Source organism: Spermophilus citellus (assembly GCF_964194105.1).
Source record: "Spermophilus citellus genome assembly, chromosome: 3".
NCBI classification, from domain to species: Eukaryota; Metazoa; Chordata; class Mammalia; order Rodentia; family Sciuridae; genus Spermophilus; species Spermophilus citellus.
Genome location: NC_138184.1, coordinates 17,576,247 through 17,594,161, shown reverse-complemented (window position 1 = coordinate 17,594,161; position 17,915 = coordinate 17,576,247). Strand labels below are relative to the sequence as shown.

General features: G+C 37.9%; 1 protein-coding gene across 1 annotated transcript; it reads right to left on the bottom strand.

Moving 5' to 3' along the window:
- Positions 1 to 839: 839 nt before the first annotated feature.
- LOC308644269 (uncharacterized protein) lies at positions 840 to 13,083 on the bottom strand. Its single transcript, XM_081285182.1, has 4 exons — positions 12,946 to 13,083; positions 6,616 to 6,742; positions 6,128 to 6,188; positions 840 to 5,728 (listed from the first exon to the last, which is right to left on the bottom strand). Exons 1-4 carry the CDS (start codon positions 12,946 to 12,948, stop codon positions 3,649 to 3,651), a joined length of 2,271 nt encoding a protein of 756 aa, XP_081141308.1. The 5' UTR covers positions 12,949 to 13,083; the 3' UTR covers positions 840 to 3,648.
- Positions 13,084 to 17,915: the final 4,832 nt, after the last annotated feature.

Here is a 17,915-nt window from a genome sequence, read left to right as displayed (position 1 = left end):
ACCACATTCTACAGTTATTAAAAGTACAAGTGATAAAGCAGGGAGAACTGACCAAAGACCAAAAGGAGTGTGGTCCCATACCTCAACTTTGGAAGATCAGGATATTTGTTCATACAGAGGCAAAGGCATTAAAAACAGTGGCAGTGGAGGTATGAAGGGTTCTGGTGACCCATCTACTAATAGGTTTCTGGACCTGAGCATGCCACATGACTGTTTTTCTATTTCCTGATTACAGGCTGGGAATATCTCAGTGGTAGAGAACTTCCCTTACATGCAACCCCACCACACACACACACACACACACACACACACACACCTTTCTATGGTGCTGGGGAGCGTGCGCACACACGCACACACACACATTCCAGAAGATATACTTTCCATTTCTACTCATGTAAAGTTGTGGGTTTCACAGGTATTGTCACCATCTAATCACCAGTAGTGTAGATCATCTGTATTGATAAGAGGTTACATCCAGGAAACCAGAAACATATACTGGAGAACAGCAACTCAGCTTCAGAGAGTGCCACTCAATATTGTTGAGGTGAGAGTCCACATGTAGCCAGGTGTGGTAGTACACGCCTGTAATCCCAGTGATTCAGGAGGCAGAGACAGGAGGATCACGAATTAAAAGCCAGCCTCAGCAAAAGCAAGGTGTTAAGCAACTCAGTGAGACCCTGTCTCTAAATACAAAATAGGGCTGGGGATGTGGCTCAGTGGTTGAGTGTTCCTAGTTCAATCTCCAGTACCAAAAAAAAAGTCGAGGGGGGAAACAAGAAAATAATTCACAGGAAGAGACTCTATGACAAACTTTACATACTTGATACCAACTCTTTATTAGCAAAGAAAATGGAATAGACTTTATGAGCACCCAAAAGAAGTAGCTTTTACCATAAAAAAGGTAGAGCTATGTAATGCATGAAGATGATCCAAAACTTACCACATTAAGAACAGTAAGAAAATCCCAACAATTTGCTAAGACTCATTTTCAATGGTCTATCACAGAAAAATCATACATTTATATAAAATTAAACATACCTTATTAGAAGTACATTACAACTCACCTTCAGACTCAACACAAAAAATGATAGAAAAAAATTTTATTAACAAACTTTAAAAAAACCCCAATAACTATTGAACTTAGTTAGATAATACTGCTTAACAAGTACAGTCATGCACTGCCTAACATGTCAGTTAACAATGGGCCACATATCCTATGTTGATTCCATACCAACATAACAGAGCTTAAAAATGCCTATCACACAGTAAATGCATACCTAACAAAGGGGCAAGAGGGCGGAAAAAAACTCAGAAAGAGGAAAAAAAAATCAGTGAAGGGTTTAGAAGAGAGCTACAGTCCTTGATAAACTTTTCTTTAAAAGTTTGAAAACATGGACCCCAATAACCAAATGGTTTCATTAATAGAGAAGAATGTTCAAGGTATATTACCTGCTCACAAGCAATTCTATAATGAAAAGAAAAGAAGCAAACATCCATTACATATTTATGAAAAATCTTGACACCTCCTGAAGAATAGTCTCAGTCAGGTCCTTCAGGAGGAATTCCAGGAAAAAAGCATCATCATAGAAAAGGAAAACTCTGTGTGTGTTATTGCCCCTAGGGAATTTCCACTGGGACAGATGTTGAAATGGAAGAGAGTGATATTGGTGATCCTGACCCTGAGTAGGCCTAGGGTGATGTGTGTGTTTGTACCTTAGCTTTTAACAAAGTTTAAAAACTAATAAATAAATAAATAAAATAGTAATATAGAAGTTTATAGAATATGTAAAGAAAATATTTTTACACAGCTGTACAAAGTGCCAAGATAAGTTTTATCATAAGATTTTAAAATATTTTTTAAAAATCAAAGTTTACAAAGTAAAAGTTACAGCAACCTTAGGTTATCCTTGTGGAAAGAAAATATTTTTATGAATTTAGTGTAATCTAAGTTTATAGAGTTTATAAAGTCTATAGTAGTGCCCAATTATGTCCTAGAACTTCATATTCAATCACAGATCTCTCACTGATTCACCAACAGCAACATCAAGTCCTGAAAGTTGTATCTGTGGTAAGTGCCCTTCACAGATGTACCATTTATTTTAATTATTTTGGGTACCAGGTATTGAACCTAGGGGCACTCAGCCACTGAGCCACATCCCCATCCCTATTTTTTGTATTTTATTTAGAAACAGAGTTTCATTGAGTTGCTTAGCATCTTGTTTTTTGCTGAGGCTGGCTTTGAACTCGTGATCCTCCTGCCTAAGCTTCCAGAGCCACTGGAATTACAGGCATGCACCATAGCACCTTGATATTTTTAAATTTTATATATAATGTTCTTACTGTATCATTTCTGTGTATGGGTATTTATACCCTTACTATCATTTTAATCATTGTCTATGGTATTCATTATAACATACTATATAGGTTTAAATCCTAGAAGTAAATAGGCTTTACCACACAGCCTAAGTGTGTAGTAGAATGTACATGTAAGGTTCTTTACATAATGATGAAATTGCCTGACAAGGCATTTCTCAGAATGTATCCCATTGTTAATTGACACTAGTATATCAAGAATATTCACCTCAATGTTTCTGGGCTAAAGAAATGGAAACGCAAGGGCTGGGATTGTGGCTCAGCGGTAGAGTACTCGCCTGGCACGTACGAGGCCCTGGGTTCAATCCTCATCACCACATAAAGACAAATAAATAAAATAAAACATGGACCCCAATAACCAAATATTTTCATTAATAGAGAAGAATGTTCAAGGTATATTACCTGCTCACAAGCAATTCTATAATGAAAAGAAGCAAACCCGCATTACATATTTATGAAAAAATTTGACTACAACTAAAAAATAAATATTAAAAAGAAAAGAAATGGAAACTCAAGAGTCCAGAGACCCTCTCTCAGTATGAACCACTAATAAACATAATATAATCATAACTTCTGTGACATTTCATTCATATTGTGAAATTTGGAATATTACATAATAATTTGCACCAAAATTTCAATATTACTTGCACTTATAGGATTTCTTTTCAATTGATAGGATTTCTTTCTTTTCATGACATTGAAAATAAATATTAAAACAAAATTTTATTTGCCACTGGGCACAGTGGTGCATGTCTATAATCCCAGTGACTTGAGAGGCTGAGGCAGGAGGATAGCAAGTTCAAAGCCAGCATTAGCATCTAAGCAAGACCCTAAGCAACTTAGTGAGACTAGGACTAGGGATGTTGCTCAGTAGTTAAGCACCCATGGGTTTAATCCCCAGTACCCAACAAAACCAAAAAAAGTTTATGTGCCAACTACTGGGGTTTCAATACAGAATGCATGCTTATATGTATAAGGTCTATTTCCAGCATGCATTATAATGTGTCCTTGAATGGATGTCAGAGAAATGAGGATATTCTTACATTCCACACATTTATAGGAATTTTCTCCAAAATAAGTTTTTTCATGTCTTCAAATGGACCTGAAACAAATGACAACTTAACACATTTCTTACATTCATAGGGCTTTCCTCCAGTTTTCAAAAAGAACTGGAAAAACTGAAGTCTTCACCAGTTTTTTATAGCTATGGTATTTTCCTCCATTGAGTTGTTCATGCATTTGAAGGGAATTAAAGTCTGACAGCTTTAACCACATTTACATTTTTTCTCGAGTATGGGTTTTTGCATGACTTTGAAGGGAACTGTGAAATCTGAAGGCTTTACCACACAGTTTACATTCACAGGGTGTTTCTCCAGTATGAATTCTTTCATGGCAACGAAGGGAATTGGAACTACTGAGAGCTTTACCACATTGTTTACATTCATAGCGTCTTTCTCCAGGGTGATTTCTTTCATGATATCGAAGGGAACTGGAACTACTGAAAGCTTTCCCACATTGTTTACATTCATAGGATTTTTCTCCAGTATGAGCTTTTTCATGATATTGAAGGGAACTAGAACAACTGAGCACTTTACCACACTGTTTACATTCATAGGGTTTTCCTTCAGTATGAATTCTTTCATGTTCTTGAAGGTAGTTGTGACATCTGAAGGCTTTACCACATTGTTTACATTTATAGGGTTTACATACAGTATGAGTTCTTTCATGCATTTTAAGGGAACTGGGAAATCTGAATGCTTTACCACACTGTTTGCATTCATAGGGGTTTTCTCCAGTGTGAATTCTTTCATGATATCGAAGGGAATTGGAAATAGTGAAAGCTTTACCACATTGTTTACATTCATAGGGGTTTTCTCCAGTATGTATTCTTTCATGATATCGAAGAGCACTAGAACAACGAAGAGTTTTACCACAGTGCTTACATTCATAGGGTTTTTCTCCAGTGTGAGTTCTTTCATGATATTGAAGGGAACTAGAACAACTGAGCACTTTACCACACTGTTTACACTCATAGGGTTTTTCTTCAGTATGAATTCTTTCATGTTCTTGAAGGTAGCTATGATGTCTGAAGGCTTTACCACATTGTTTGCATTCATAGGGTTTGTATCCACTATGAATTCTTTCATGCACTTTAAGGGAACTGGGAAACCTGAACGCTTTACCACATTGTTTACACTGATAGGACTGTTCTCTGTTATGAGTTCTTGCATGAGATCGAAGGGAGGTGGAGGAACTGAGAGCTTTACCACAATGCTTACATTGGTATGGTTTTGGCTCCTTGTGAGTTCTTTCATGTTCTCGAAGGTTACTGTTGCGAGTGAAGGCCTTACCACACTGTTTACATTCATAGGGTTTCTCTCCAGTGTGAGCTCTTTCATGCCGTAGAAGGGAACTTTGATATCGGAAGGCTTTACCACATTGTTTACATACACAGGGTTTTTCTACACTATGAACACTTTCATGAAGTTGAAGGGAACTGGGACAACTCAGTACTTTACCACACTGTTCACGTTCATTGAGTTTTCTTTCAGTGTGAGTTCTTTCATGTTCTTGAAGGTAACTGTGACTTCTGAGATCTTTATCACATTGTTTACGCTCAAAGGACTTGTCTTCAGCATGAGTTCTTTCATGTACTCTAAGGGAATTGGAAGAACTGAGTACTTTACCACATTGTTTACAATTGTAGGTTTTTGCTTCAGTGTGAGTTCTTTCATGTATTCCAAGAGAACTGAAAGAACTAAGAACTTTACCACATTGTTTACGTTTATAGGGATTTTCTTCATTATGAGATCTTCCATGTCTGTGAAGGGAACTGGAACAACTCAGAGTTTTATCACATTGTTTGCATTCGTAAGATTTTTCTATACTGTGAATTCTGCCAGGTATTTGAAATGAACTAGAACAAAGAAAGGTCTTCCCACACCGCTTGTCATCAGAGGGTTTGGCTCCAGTGTGAGTTTGTTGATGTATCTGAAACGAACTGGGGGAATCAAAGACTCTCAAACACAACTCACAAGTATAAGAGCCTTTTATCCTGTGGGTCACCATATGTCTTCCAACACTTCTGAGAGAAATGAAGGTTTTCCCACACTGTTCACATTTATGTGGCTTCTCTCCATATTCCTCACACTCAAGTGCCTTGTATCTGGAGTGAGATTTCAGGTGCCCCTTAAGGGATAAATGACACAGGAAAACTTTTCCACACACACTGCATTTACACGGTTTTACTCCAGCAGGAATTTTCTTGCTCTGATTAAGATTTAGAGCCTGGGTGAAGGTTTCTCCACACTGACCACCTTCTTCACTTTCACAGAGTCTCTCTACCACATAACTTCTGTAAAAAATGACAAGTGCATTAGCAAGGGTTTGACTATTATTACCTATCTATTTAATTAGTAAGTGTTGGAGTTCCATGACTCCCCAAATCAGGGAAAGTGTAGGAGTTTTTCCATGGCTGAATGACTTAAAAGTAAATGGATTACACTGAAACATGAATCCCACTTAGCTATTTTCAAAACAGTGACATTCATGCTTGCAGGTGCTTAGTATTATTTACAAGTGAACTGTTTTGTGAACATATTTGTTACATTTAAGTAAATATTTCTGGTGAAAACTTTCTAATGATAAATAAATTTAAAGTTGTACTTATCTATTTAGTTTGTTTGTTCTTAAATTCCCTGACGTACTATGATTCTCTCAAGGGACTTTGATTTCTCTTGTGCATGCAAATTACCTCAAATTTCTCCCATAATTTTTGTACTGATCTTCAATGTTCTGATCTTTCCATTTGTTTCCTAAAATGGGGACACAAGAATTATGACTCATTAGAAATTATTTAAAAATTGTCCAGGAATGTGCTACACACCCATTGTCCCAACCAGTAGAAAGGCTAAAGCAGGAGGATCACAAGTTCAAGGCTGGCCTGGGCAACAGTGAGACACTGTCCAAAAAAAAAAAAAAAAAATGCTGGGTGGTGGGAGAGTAGCTCAATGGTAAGTAGAGTGTCCTCCCTGGGTTCAATCCCAAGTACCAACAAAAAAATTATATGAAAATTATTATTACTTTCTTGGTTGAGTGTACACTATAATGATTCCTATGCCTATGCCTATGATCAACTCACCAAATTTTTCCCTTTTCACATTCCAAATCACAGAGCAGCATGCATGACCAAGAAACACTTGTCCTCTAACTGACTTAGTAAAGGGATGATGTCATTCTTACCGACAGAAGCCAGGTTCCTGAAGGTTTCCAGCATTACATCCCTGTAGAGATTCTTCTGGGAAGGATCTAGCAAAGCCCATTCCTCTTGGGTAAAGTCCACAGCTACATCCTGAAAAGCCACTGAATCCTAAAATATTCCACATACATATACAAGAGAATGAGTCCAACTGACAACACAGGATCTACACTCAATTCATAAAAGGTTCACATGATTCTATGGTTTCCAAACATATACTCCATGTCTTGGTCATGAGAATTCTTGTCCTTAGATGATACTCCCTTCCACATAGAAGTTCTAATTCTAGAATTGAGCTATTCAGAGAGAGAACAGCACAGTTGGAACATCCTCTCATTAGTGGGCTCAGGGAGTAAGAAGTGCTGCTAGATCACCCTAACTTGTCTTTGTTAGAACTGGTTTCTGCCATAACAAAAAGTTAACATTAGCAGTCCTAAGTCTGCTCACATAGTTCAAATTTTGCTAGTATCAGGGAACTTGGAACTTGAAGTAGTTCACCAACATAAATTATAAAAGTGCTTCACTGTGCCTACATGATTTATGTAAATACTATAGTCCTTTCTGAACTCCTGTTTTCCTTCTGAATGTCTATTAATTTGTTCCATGCTCACTGGGGTACCTAGAGGATTAGACCTCACTGTGCACTGAGTCTATCGAGCTTATTACCTGGTAGACACTATTTCATGCATGTTTTAACAACTTGTCCATTGGGAAATTGAACTCTTCCTATGTATTTACACCAAAAGAGATCATTTGGGAACTTGCAAGCACTTAACTCCAGCTAAATTTAATAAAGTACTATGAAAAATTATCATTATGTAACGATCCTAACAGAACAATTTTTAAATTTATATTAGCATTGTCACCAGAATTATATCAGTGTTTAGATGACACATGTTCTTAGAAAAAACTCAATATAACCAATTTGACATCACCTCTTCCAAATCATACCTCATAAAACATAAATCTTTAAAACATACTCTTCAGTAATCAACAAAAACTGCTTTTAATAGCCTAAAAGGGTAACAAATGCCTAACAATGACCAAAGTCTTCTGAAAAGAGGGTGATGGCTTGCCTCACATACATTAAGGACTTTCAAACCTAATATTCAAAGTAGCCTAGTATTAGTAGAAAACAAATAGCCAAAAGGAAAGGAGTTTTCCATAAGCTGGCATAGAGTGGCACTTTAGAGCAGAGTGAGAAATCACAACCATTTTAAAACATGGGGTAAGGTAAACTGGTCTCTACTTGAAAAAAAAATGCATTGCATTTCCAGTTATTCCATGGACAATGTGATCAGCCTAGAACACATGCATAAATCAAAGACAAGTATTTCTTGAGTGGAATAGATAGGATATTTCATACATATTTATATATAGTGAAGAGTGGGAGATTTTCCATGCATATTTATATATTTATGTTTTGAAGAATGGGAAGTTTTTATATATTTATGTTTTGAAGAATGGGAAGTTTTGTAGTTAGCACATACTGGCTACTCCCTACAATGAACTGAATCAACAATTGTGCAGCTGCACAATGAGAAAGGGGAACAAAAGGCAAGTTCTGAATTCCAACTCAAGAGTCAGTGAGTGGTTGAGGAACAGGAACACTGGTTGTTTAGAATTATGAAAGAGTTTAAAAAAGAAGAAAGAGAAATAGACTTCCATCAGTGCTGAGCACATGGCTGCTCCATAAGGGAAGGGAAACTCCTCTCCAGAGAGCTGGAAAAGAGAAGAATCTTAAAGATTTCAAGAAAGGCCACCTCTAGGTCTGGAGTTGTAGCTCACATGTATGAGGCACCAGGTTCAATCCTCAGCACCACAAAAAAATAAATAAGCAAAATAAAAGTATTGTGTCCATCTACAACTAAAAATGTTTTTAAAACACGAAAAGGCCAACTCCACTATCAGGCATGTATTCGGTTTGAGCAGAACAAAGATTTAAATATTGCCTAACAATAATGATGTGGCTGAATAGCATACCTGCATTCCCAGGTACTTTCTTCTGGACTCATTGAGAGCTGAGAAGAGGATACTCTTAAAGGGACATCACTGTCTAGGTTGCATGAGAGATGAGAAATCCCTGCATGGTTTTGTTTGTTTGGTTGGTTTGTTTTTGTTTTTGTCCTCTCTCTTTTTTCTCTTATTTTTTGAATCCTCAAGACCCAACAACCTCATGCTAATTTCTCCCTCCCCCCAGTTTGGTTAATGTGTGCCCAATCCAAAAATCATCTGAGGATCAGGAGTAACACTATGGCATGAACCCACTGGGAGCCCTAACCTGTGAAAGGCTGATGATGGGACTTCTGAAACTGGCAGTTTGGGTTTACACAGGACTATACACACCAGTTGCACGTTGAGACAATTTAAGTTTGTCCAGATCTCAAGCAGTGGAATTTGTCATGGGACTTTCAGAGCCACCTGGGTTGCACAGGATAGGGCAAGAGTAGTAGGATATTCACAGGGGTACAGGTGTCCACACCTGTTGCAGTCACTGGGATTCATCATGTGAAACTTTCAGAGTCACCCTAACATCCCTGGGGAAGGACAAAGCAAAGTGTGTTGTGAGTCCCAGGGATTTAGGTGTGCACACACACTTGCCAAAGCTGCTGGGTATTCATCACATGGACTTTCAGCTGCTGGGTACTCATCACACAGGTTCTTCTTCCTTCTTTCTATACTGTACTTATTTCCCCCCTTTCTTTTCTCTCTCATCACTTTTCCTTCTGTCTCTCTTACTTCCCTCTCATTTTTCCTATTTATTTTGTTTGGGTTTGTTTTCGTTTTGGGGTTTACTGTTTCTTTGGCTTATATGTTCTTTCTTTTTTCTTTGAAGTAATGTGTTCACCGGGTTTATTAATTTCATCTTTCTCTTCTTTTTCTTCTATACTCTCACTCTATAATTTTCTGCTACTTGCTTTTTCTTCTTCTGTCTCTTTTCCTTCCCCAACTTTTTCCTTTACTTTTCCCTTTTATATCTCTTCTTCTTTCTCTTTTGTTTTCAAAATTTTAATTTTTAAATTTTTTTAGCCTATTATAGGTTATTACTCCAGTTTCTAGTTCTGGACTATGGAGTTATAGAAAATGTTCTTAATAAGTATTTATGGTATATTAGTATACACTTAGCTTTCAAGTAATGACAGTTGCAATGTGGGGCCAGGAATTGATCAAAGGACAGTGAACATGTTCAGCAGGTCCTTTGACAGAAATAGATCTCTGGCTCCAGACACATAGTAAAGAGAAAGCAGTTTACTAAAGAGACTTCCATAAAACAGTAGGGGAGACATTGGTTCAAGCAGATTGAATGGAATGACCATTGTTTTGTCAGGGCATGAATACATTGTTTCTTTTTTTTTTTTTAATATTTTTTTAAACTTTTTTTTTAAGAGGGAGGGAGGGAGGGAGGGAGGGAGGGAGGGAGAGAGAGAGAGAGAGAGAGAGAGAGAGAGAGAGAGAATTTTAATATTTATTTTTTTTTAGTTTTCGGTGGACACAACACCTTTGTTTGTACGTGGTGCTGAGGATCGAACCCAGGCCACACGCATGCCAGGCGAGCACGCTACTGCTTGAGCCACATCCCCAGCCCATGAATACATTGTTTCAAGCCCTCCTGGACTTCCATGTTTCTGTTGAGAAATCTGATGTTATCCTCATTCATTTTCCTATAATTGTGAACTGGTGTGTCTCTCTTATAGCCTTTAAAATTCTTTCTTTGGTCTGGATTTTATGGGGTTCCAATTGGATATAAATTTCAATACATCAATATAGAAATACAGGAAACATGAGAAAACCAAGAAATAATATGCCTCCAAAGGCATATAACTCCCTATAGATGTCCAAGTGGATAAAATCCCAAAGAATTCAAAAACTTAATAGTTAAAATAATCAATTAATTAAAAGAAGCTCAAAGAATGAACAAAGGTAGGAAAATATGGGATATGAAAGAGTATTTCAATAAAGAGAGAAATTCTTAAGAAGAATCAAACAGAAATATTGAAAATGAAAGAATAAAAAGTCTCTCCACTAGATTGGATCCATTTCAATCCACTAGGATGCATTTCGATCCATTTAATCCACTAGATTAGGTCAATTTCAAAGTAGAAATCTCCTCTATTTCTTGGTGTGATCCATTCATTGTTCAAAAGTGTATTGTTCAGCTGGGACTGGTAGCACACACCTGTAATTCCAGCAATTTAGAAGGCTGAGGCAGGAAGATTGCAGGTTTGAGGCCAGCCTCAGCAACAATACCAAAAGTTGGTTCTTCAAAAATATTAATAAAATCATTAAACATACAGCCAAGCCAAAAAAAAAAAAGGCAAAAAAAAAAAAAAAATGAAAGAGGGAACATCACTACTGATTCCATGGATATTAAAGAAGATCATAAAGGAATATTATGAAACTTCATGACCACAAATTTGGTAACTCAGATGAAAGGGGCAAATTCTTTGAAAGGAACAACCTATCAAAAGGCACATGAGGAGAAATAACAATATGAATCTGTATTAATAAATTGAATCAATGACTAGTAATACTCCAAAAAAGGAAGAACTAGGCCCAGATGATCTCACTGGTAAATTCTTCCAAACATTTAGGGAAGAATTGACACCTGTTCTCTAGAATTCCTTCCACAAAATAAAAGCAGAGTAAACACTTTCTAATTAATGCAATAAGGCTAACATTACCCTACAACAACCCAAGACAGAGACATTACAAAAAAGGAAAACTACAGAAGATAGATGTAAAAATCCTCAACAAATGTTAATAGATTGAATCTTAAAATGTAATCTCAGGGACTCCCAGGCTGAAGCAGGAGGATCACAATTTCAGAGCCAGCCTCCACAACTTAGACCCTATCTTCAAAAACAATAATAATAAAATGGGTTGGGAACATAACTCAGTGGTGGAAGGCCCTAGGTTCAATTCCCACCATTCAAAAAGTAAAAATTAAAAAATCAATTAATGACCCATCACATCAACAAACTAAATAACAAAATTCATATGGTCATACCAGTAATTGCAAAGAATCACACAGCAAGAAAAGAGAGGGAAGGTGAACCATTAAAATTGAGAAGGAAAAAAACTGTCCATAGATGACACAACTGTCTATGTAGAAAATTCCAAAATCAACAAAAAACTCAAGGATCTAATAAGATGATATAGCAAAGTTATAGAATATGAGATTAATATACAAAAGGCTATCATTTTCCTGCATAACAGCCATGAATAACTGAATTTGAAATTAAAAATACAGCACCACTTACACAGCACCCCTTACATAGCACCAACAATAAAAAGAGAAATATTTTTATATAAGTCTAACAAAGACCTATATGACAAAAACTACAAATTTCTAGTACAAATATGGAAGAACCAAAGAAATGGAGAGATATTCCATGATCATAGATAGGACACCTCAATATTATTAAAATGTCAGTTCTCCATTTTAACTATGAATTCAACACAATCCCAATAAAAACACTGACAAGTTAGGTTATCAATAACAAAAAAAACCTAAAGGTTGGATGGAAAGGCAAACAAAACAAAAGAAAAAACAGAATGGTCAAAACAATATTGAAGAATAAAAAAAAAGTACACAGGATTGACAGGATTGACCTAACTTTAAAACTTAATATAAAACTACAATAATCAAGAGGAAAGAATAAACATAGTTTGACCAAACAGAAAACCCAGAAATTAACCCACAAAAATTGGTCAATTGATCTTTGACAAAAGAGCAAAGGAAATTCAATGATGAGAATATGGTCCTTTCAACAAATGATACTGGACCACCCGGACATCCATATGCAAAGAAATACAGGAGACCCACACTTAAACGCAAAGTGGATCCTAAATCTAAATGTAAAATGTAAAGTTTAGAATTTCTAGGAGATAACATCCAGAAGCAAAACGACCTTGAGTTTGGCAAGCAATTTTCAGGATCTAAAAGCAGGATCTGTGGATGAGAAACTGTTAACCTGGACTTCACCTGAATTTCGGTTTTTCAAAAGACAGAGCCTCCCCGGTCCTCACCGCACAGTCCGGGGAGACGCGGGCTGCGGGCACAGTGCTGCCCGACTGCGCTCCGGGGCTCCGGAATCCCGGGCAGGCCCAAGCGGCCGCGGTGGGACCAGAGAGGGCGCGGGGGTCCTCCAGCCACCCCGGGCCAGGGGGGACCGAGGGCCAAGCGGCGCCGGAGGCGGCCGCGGCCGCAGACTCCGGAGCTGACGCGGGGAGGCCGGCCCTGCCACAAGCGGTTTCCGCCGGTTCCAACCAGCCTGTCTTCCCTGGTCTCAGAACACCGGATTCCCACTCACCATTTCCCAGCTTCTGGGGTCCCTAACGTCCTCCCTACGGCTCCGGCGGTCAGCGGAGGTGTCACCGGCAACAAAAGCTGGGGCCGGGTTCTGAGCCTAGCGGCGGCAGAAACCACAACCTCACGGTTCAGAGAGCAAGCTGGCCCCGCCCCTGGGAGCCTGATTGACTAGTGACCCAGGGCCCACCCCACTGAGTGACAGGAGAAGCGATCTTGCGGTTGAGTGGAATTGACAGGATCAGGACGTCACAGCCCTTGCCAATTCCCGGCTGCCTCCCCAGGGACGGTCCTGGCCCAACCTGGGTCATAATTGCATTTGAGCAGAACTTGTTCGCAGCTTTCCAGACCATGCACGGTTATCATCTTGTACTTCTTGTTGTTCCTCCTGTACAGCGAGTCACAGGCTCATCATCCAATGGAGCAATACGTTTACTAGACCACAATAGACCAGACTAGGACAGGAAGGATGATTGGATGTCCTCCAGGGATCAGAAATTTGGGATGAAGTATGCCAAGAATCGTTTACAACTTATCTGTCGGTAAACATTTTTAGTTAAAAAAAAAAAAAAATGAAACAGAGGCTGGGGTTGTGGCTCAAGCGGTAGCGTGCTTGCCTGGCATGCACGTGGCCCGGGTTCGATCCTCAGCACCACATATAAACAAAAATGTTGTGTCCGCCAAAAACTAAAAGATAAATATTAAAAGATTCTTTCTCTCTCTCTCTCTCTCTCTCTCTCTCTCTCTCTCAAATAAATAAATAAATCGCCAAAAAAATGAAACAAAAGGGGAACAAAATTATTAAATGCATGGATAATATATAATATAATATATATATATATTTATATATTATATATATATATTCCCTATTTTTTTTAAATGTTTGTTTATTTTTTTTAGTTGTAGTTGCATACAATACCTTTATTTATATGTGGTGCTGAGGATTGAACCCAGGGCCCCGCACATGCCAGGCGAGTGCTCTACCACTGAGCCACGACTTCAGCCCCATATATATTCCCTATTTCATGGATTGTGCCTCTGATTTTTTTCTACCATATAACTCTGGTGTGTATGTGTATATATATATATATATATATATATATATATATATATATATATATATATATAAATTCTGAAAATATAAACATAATTGATAAACCTTTAGCTATATTGACTTAAAAACACAGAGCAAATTGCTAAATTTAGAAATGAAAGTAGAGATATTACTGACACCAGAGGACACTGGGATTTTTTATTAGGTAACTACTGAGTCATGAATGGATGAGCAGAGAAAAAATATTGAAGAGCCACTGAAAACCACAGGGACACTTATCTGACAGAAAAGCACCTGGAAGATGGGGGTCTGGTGTGTCAAAACTTTCCCCAACCATAATAACATCCCCTTAAGAAAAACTATTGGTTCAAGATCATGTTACACCCCACCAGGTAGCCTGGACCCTCCCTTATCACCAAAACTATTATAACCCTCAATCATTCTGGCAAGTAAAGCATCAAGACCCTCACAAAGAAAGCTTGCTGCGGGTAGAAAACTGATTCAAAGGGTAGAAAATTGATTAAGGGGGCAGGAAATTGAGGTTAAAAACAGAGGGACTCAATTTCCTCTGTGAATGCCACACCATTACTTTGAGGCAGTTAAAGCAGCTCTTATGCTGTGAGTGGGGGCTGGGGTTGTAGCTCAGTGCTTGCCAGCATGTGTGAGGCACTGGGTTTGATCCTCAGCATCACATAAAAATAAATAAATAAGTCAGAGGTGGACTTGGGTGGGACTTTGGAAACCTCCCTGGGACTCCCAGTAAAACTGGAAGCAGAAGGGGCGCAGCATCCTCTCCTCTCTTAGAGGATCCACTCTCTCCCTTGAGAGTGTACCCTTTTCCTATCACTTCTAATAAACTCATGCTGTTACTCTGAGCCACATGTCTTAAATCTTTCTGGCATGATTGCAAGAACCCTGGTGAAAGAAGGCCTTTGCGCTATTTCAATTTCACAGTAGAATTTGTGCCCTGTAACATTTTAAATAGATGAAGATAGACACAAATCAAGTCAGGTGAGCAAATATACAGGCATGGATTTTACTGGAGATTTCATTTAGAAAGAGAGAGAGTGCTCTGACAAGAAGACATCAGATTGAGCCCAGGGGCACTTAACAACTGAGCCATATCCCCAGCCCTTTTTGTATTTTATTTAGAGACAGAGTCTCACGGAGTTGCTTAGGGCCTTGCTAAGTTGCTGAGGCTGGCTTTGAACCCAAGAGCTTCCTGCCTCAGCCTCCTAAGCCTCTGTGATTACAGACGTGTGCCACAGCACCCGGCCCAAGTTGTCCTTTTAAGGTCTAAGGAGCTCCTTTTATTGTTTACTTTGAGGGGTGATCATGTCAATTGACTTTGGGTATACTCAACTCAAGCATTTTATCCTGTGCTAAAGATGTTACTGTAAATGTTAAAGAGAACACATATGTAGCACCCTGACCTCAATGATACAAAGCTGACACTGGTTGAGGGTGGCACAAGCCTCCTGAGGTCTGCTGTCAGGCCATACACCAAGGCCCAGAACTGCATTTGCACTCTTCCCTTTGGTGCTTCCTGTCTCATTACTACGAACTTTGCAGAAAGAGAATGGATTCCAAGAAAATACTACACCAGAAAAAGTTAGATAACCCAGAAGAGGTGAACAAATTTCTAGAAATGCAAAATCTACTAACACTGAATCATGAAGAAATACAAAATCTGATTAGAACTATAACTTGTGAGGAGATTGAATCTGTAATCAAAAACCTCCAGTGATGAAAGGCCAGGACAAGATGACTTCACTGGTAAAATTTGCCATATACTTAAAGAAAAGTTAGCAACAATGCTTCTCAAACCCTTCTGAACAACTGAAGAAGAGAGAATGCTTCCCAATTCATTCTGCGAGACCAAGTGCATCCTGAATCCAAAGTCAAACAATGGTACTACAAAGAAAAGAAGCCACAATTTTCCTTTACAATACTGATGCATAAATACTTAACAAAATACTAATGAATGGAACAAGCAGCATGTTAGAGGGATTATAAGTTTAAATGCTGTATTTAGGGGTTGGGTTGTGGTAGTGTGCTTGCCTAGCATGTGTAAGGCATTGGGTTTGACTCGCAGCACCACATATAAATAAATAAATAAATAAAATAAACATCCATCAACATCTAAAGAATATTTTTTAAATAAATAAATGTATGTTGTATTTACTCCCAGAATGCAAGAATGGGTCAACATGAAAGCAATCACTATAGTATCCGACATTAAAAAGGGAAAAAACCCACATGGTCAGCTCTACTGATACAGAAAAATCATTTGATAAAACTCATTGTCATGAAAAACAAAGCAGATGCAATCAATGGGTACAGAATTTGTTTGAAATGATGAGAGTTTTAGGGGTAGCAAAAATTGTTATGTGACCTTATGAATAAACTTAATGAAACCGAGTTAGACACATAAAATGTTAAAATGAAAAATTTATGGATGAATATTTTACCACAAAATGCTTAAAACTCAAAACAAAAACCAAATCAAACTAATAGATATGAAAACTACTTATAAATACACCGGAAAAAATACACTAGAAGGTGCCACAACTTGCTCAGCATCAACAACGGATCTCAAGTAGGTGTGACAGGAGATAAGAAAAGCACAGAGACATGGGGCTGGGGTACAGCTCAGTGGTAGAGTGCTTGCCCAGTGCCTGTGGGTTTGATCTTCATCACCACATAAAAAATACACATAAACAAATAAAATAAAGTTATTGTGTCCATCCACAAATAAAATAATTTTTTAAACTTTTTTTTTGAGAGAGAGAGAAAGAGAGAATTTTAATATTTATTTTTTAGTTTTCGGCAGACACATCATCTTTGTTTGTATGTGGTGCTGAGGATCGAACCCGGGCAGCACGCATGCCAGGCGAGCGCGCTACCGCTTGAGCCACATCCCCAGCCCTAAAATAATATTTTTTAAAGAAGCATAGAAACAAAGAAAAACACAGAGACATTTTAAAGCAAAGCTGGAGCCAGGAGAGACACTGTCCTCCAACAGAGTAACAGTGACCCAGAATTAGCTCATGTTTATTATACAGGGTCTCATTATCAAAAAGTTAAACTACAGAAGCTTTGTAAATTGTTTAACACTTCTGAGTTATCAAGAGGCTTCTTTGTGCACTAAAAAGTTGCAGAGTTAGAACATTTGGTGTCTATCCTGTTGTTACAGTATTAGGAACATCCTGCGACTATCCTGCTGTACCCAGAAAACCCATTGTACTGGAACATCTGATAACTATTGATGTCAGAGCCCAGTATCAAGGCTGTTCACATCCTCACCTTTTGGCAAGGAATGTTTCCCAGGCTTGGCTTTTGCCTCCACTGCAGGATCAGCTCATTTGTTTTCCACAGGAAGGAATTAAAACAGGAAAGATGAAAAGATGAGTAAAGTTCAAGATTTAGCCACAGAAAATATAACAACAAAATGCAGAGAAAAGGGATGGATAAAATGAACAAAACATCAGTGAACTGTGTATTGGTACAATTACAAATGCCATAATATGCTTATCATTGGACTCCTTGAAAGCAGGGAAGGACAGAAAAAAATATTTGGATAAATAATGGCTCCACATTTTTCAAATTAGGAATAAAGTATAAAACCAAAGATCCAAAAAGACCATTAAACTACAAACAGAAGATTTATAAAAAAAAAAAAAATTTACAGCAAGGCATATCATCATGCTTCAAGCCAGGGAGAAAGAAAAATTCATTAAAATAAATAGAGAAAAAAGACATATTCACTATAGAGAAGCAAAGGAAGCACAGATACAGTTGAGAACATACTTAATAGAAATAATGAAATCATAAGACAGGGGAACAAGAACCAAAAGAGTAATTATACCATCTTAAAATCCTATACCCAACCAAGAATAGCTATTCAATGAAGGGAAATA

Excerpts from the sequence above, each read along its gene's own strand:
- LOC308644269 (XM_081285182.1), bottom strand. Across the intron at positions 6,189-6,615 it reads CAGGAACCTGGCTTCTGTCG|GAAACAAATGGAAAGATCAG; the intron begins GTAAGAATGACA and ends TCCCCATTTTAG. Across the intron at positions 5,729-6,127 it reads AATTATGGGAGAAATTTGAG|AAGTTATGTGGTAGAGAGAC; the intron begins GTAATTTGCATG and ends CATTTTTTACAG.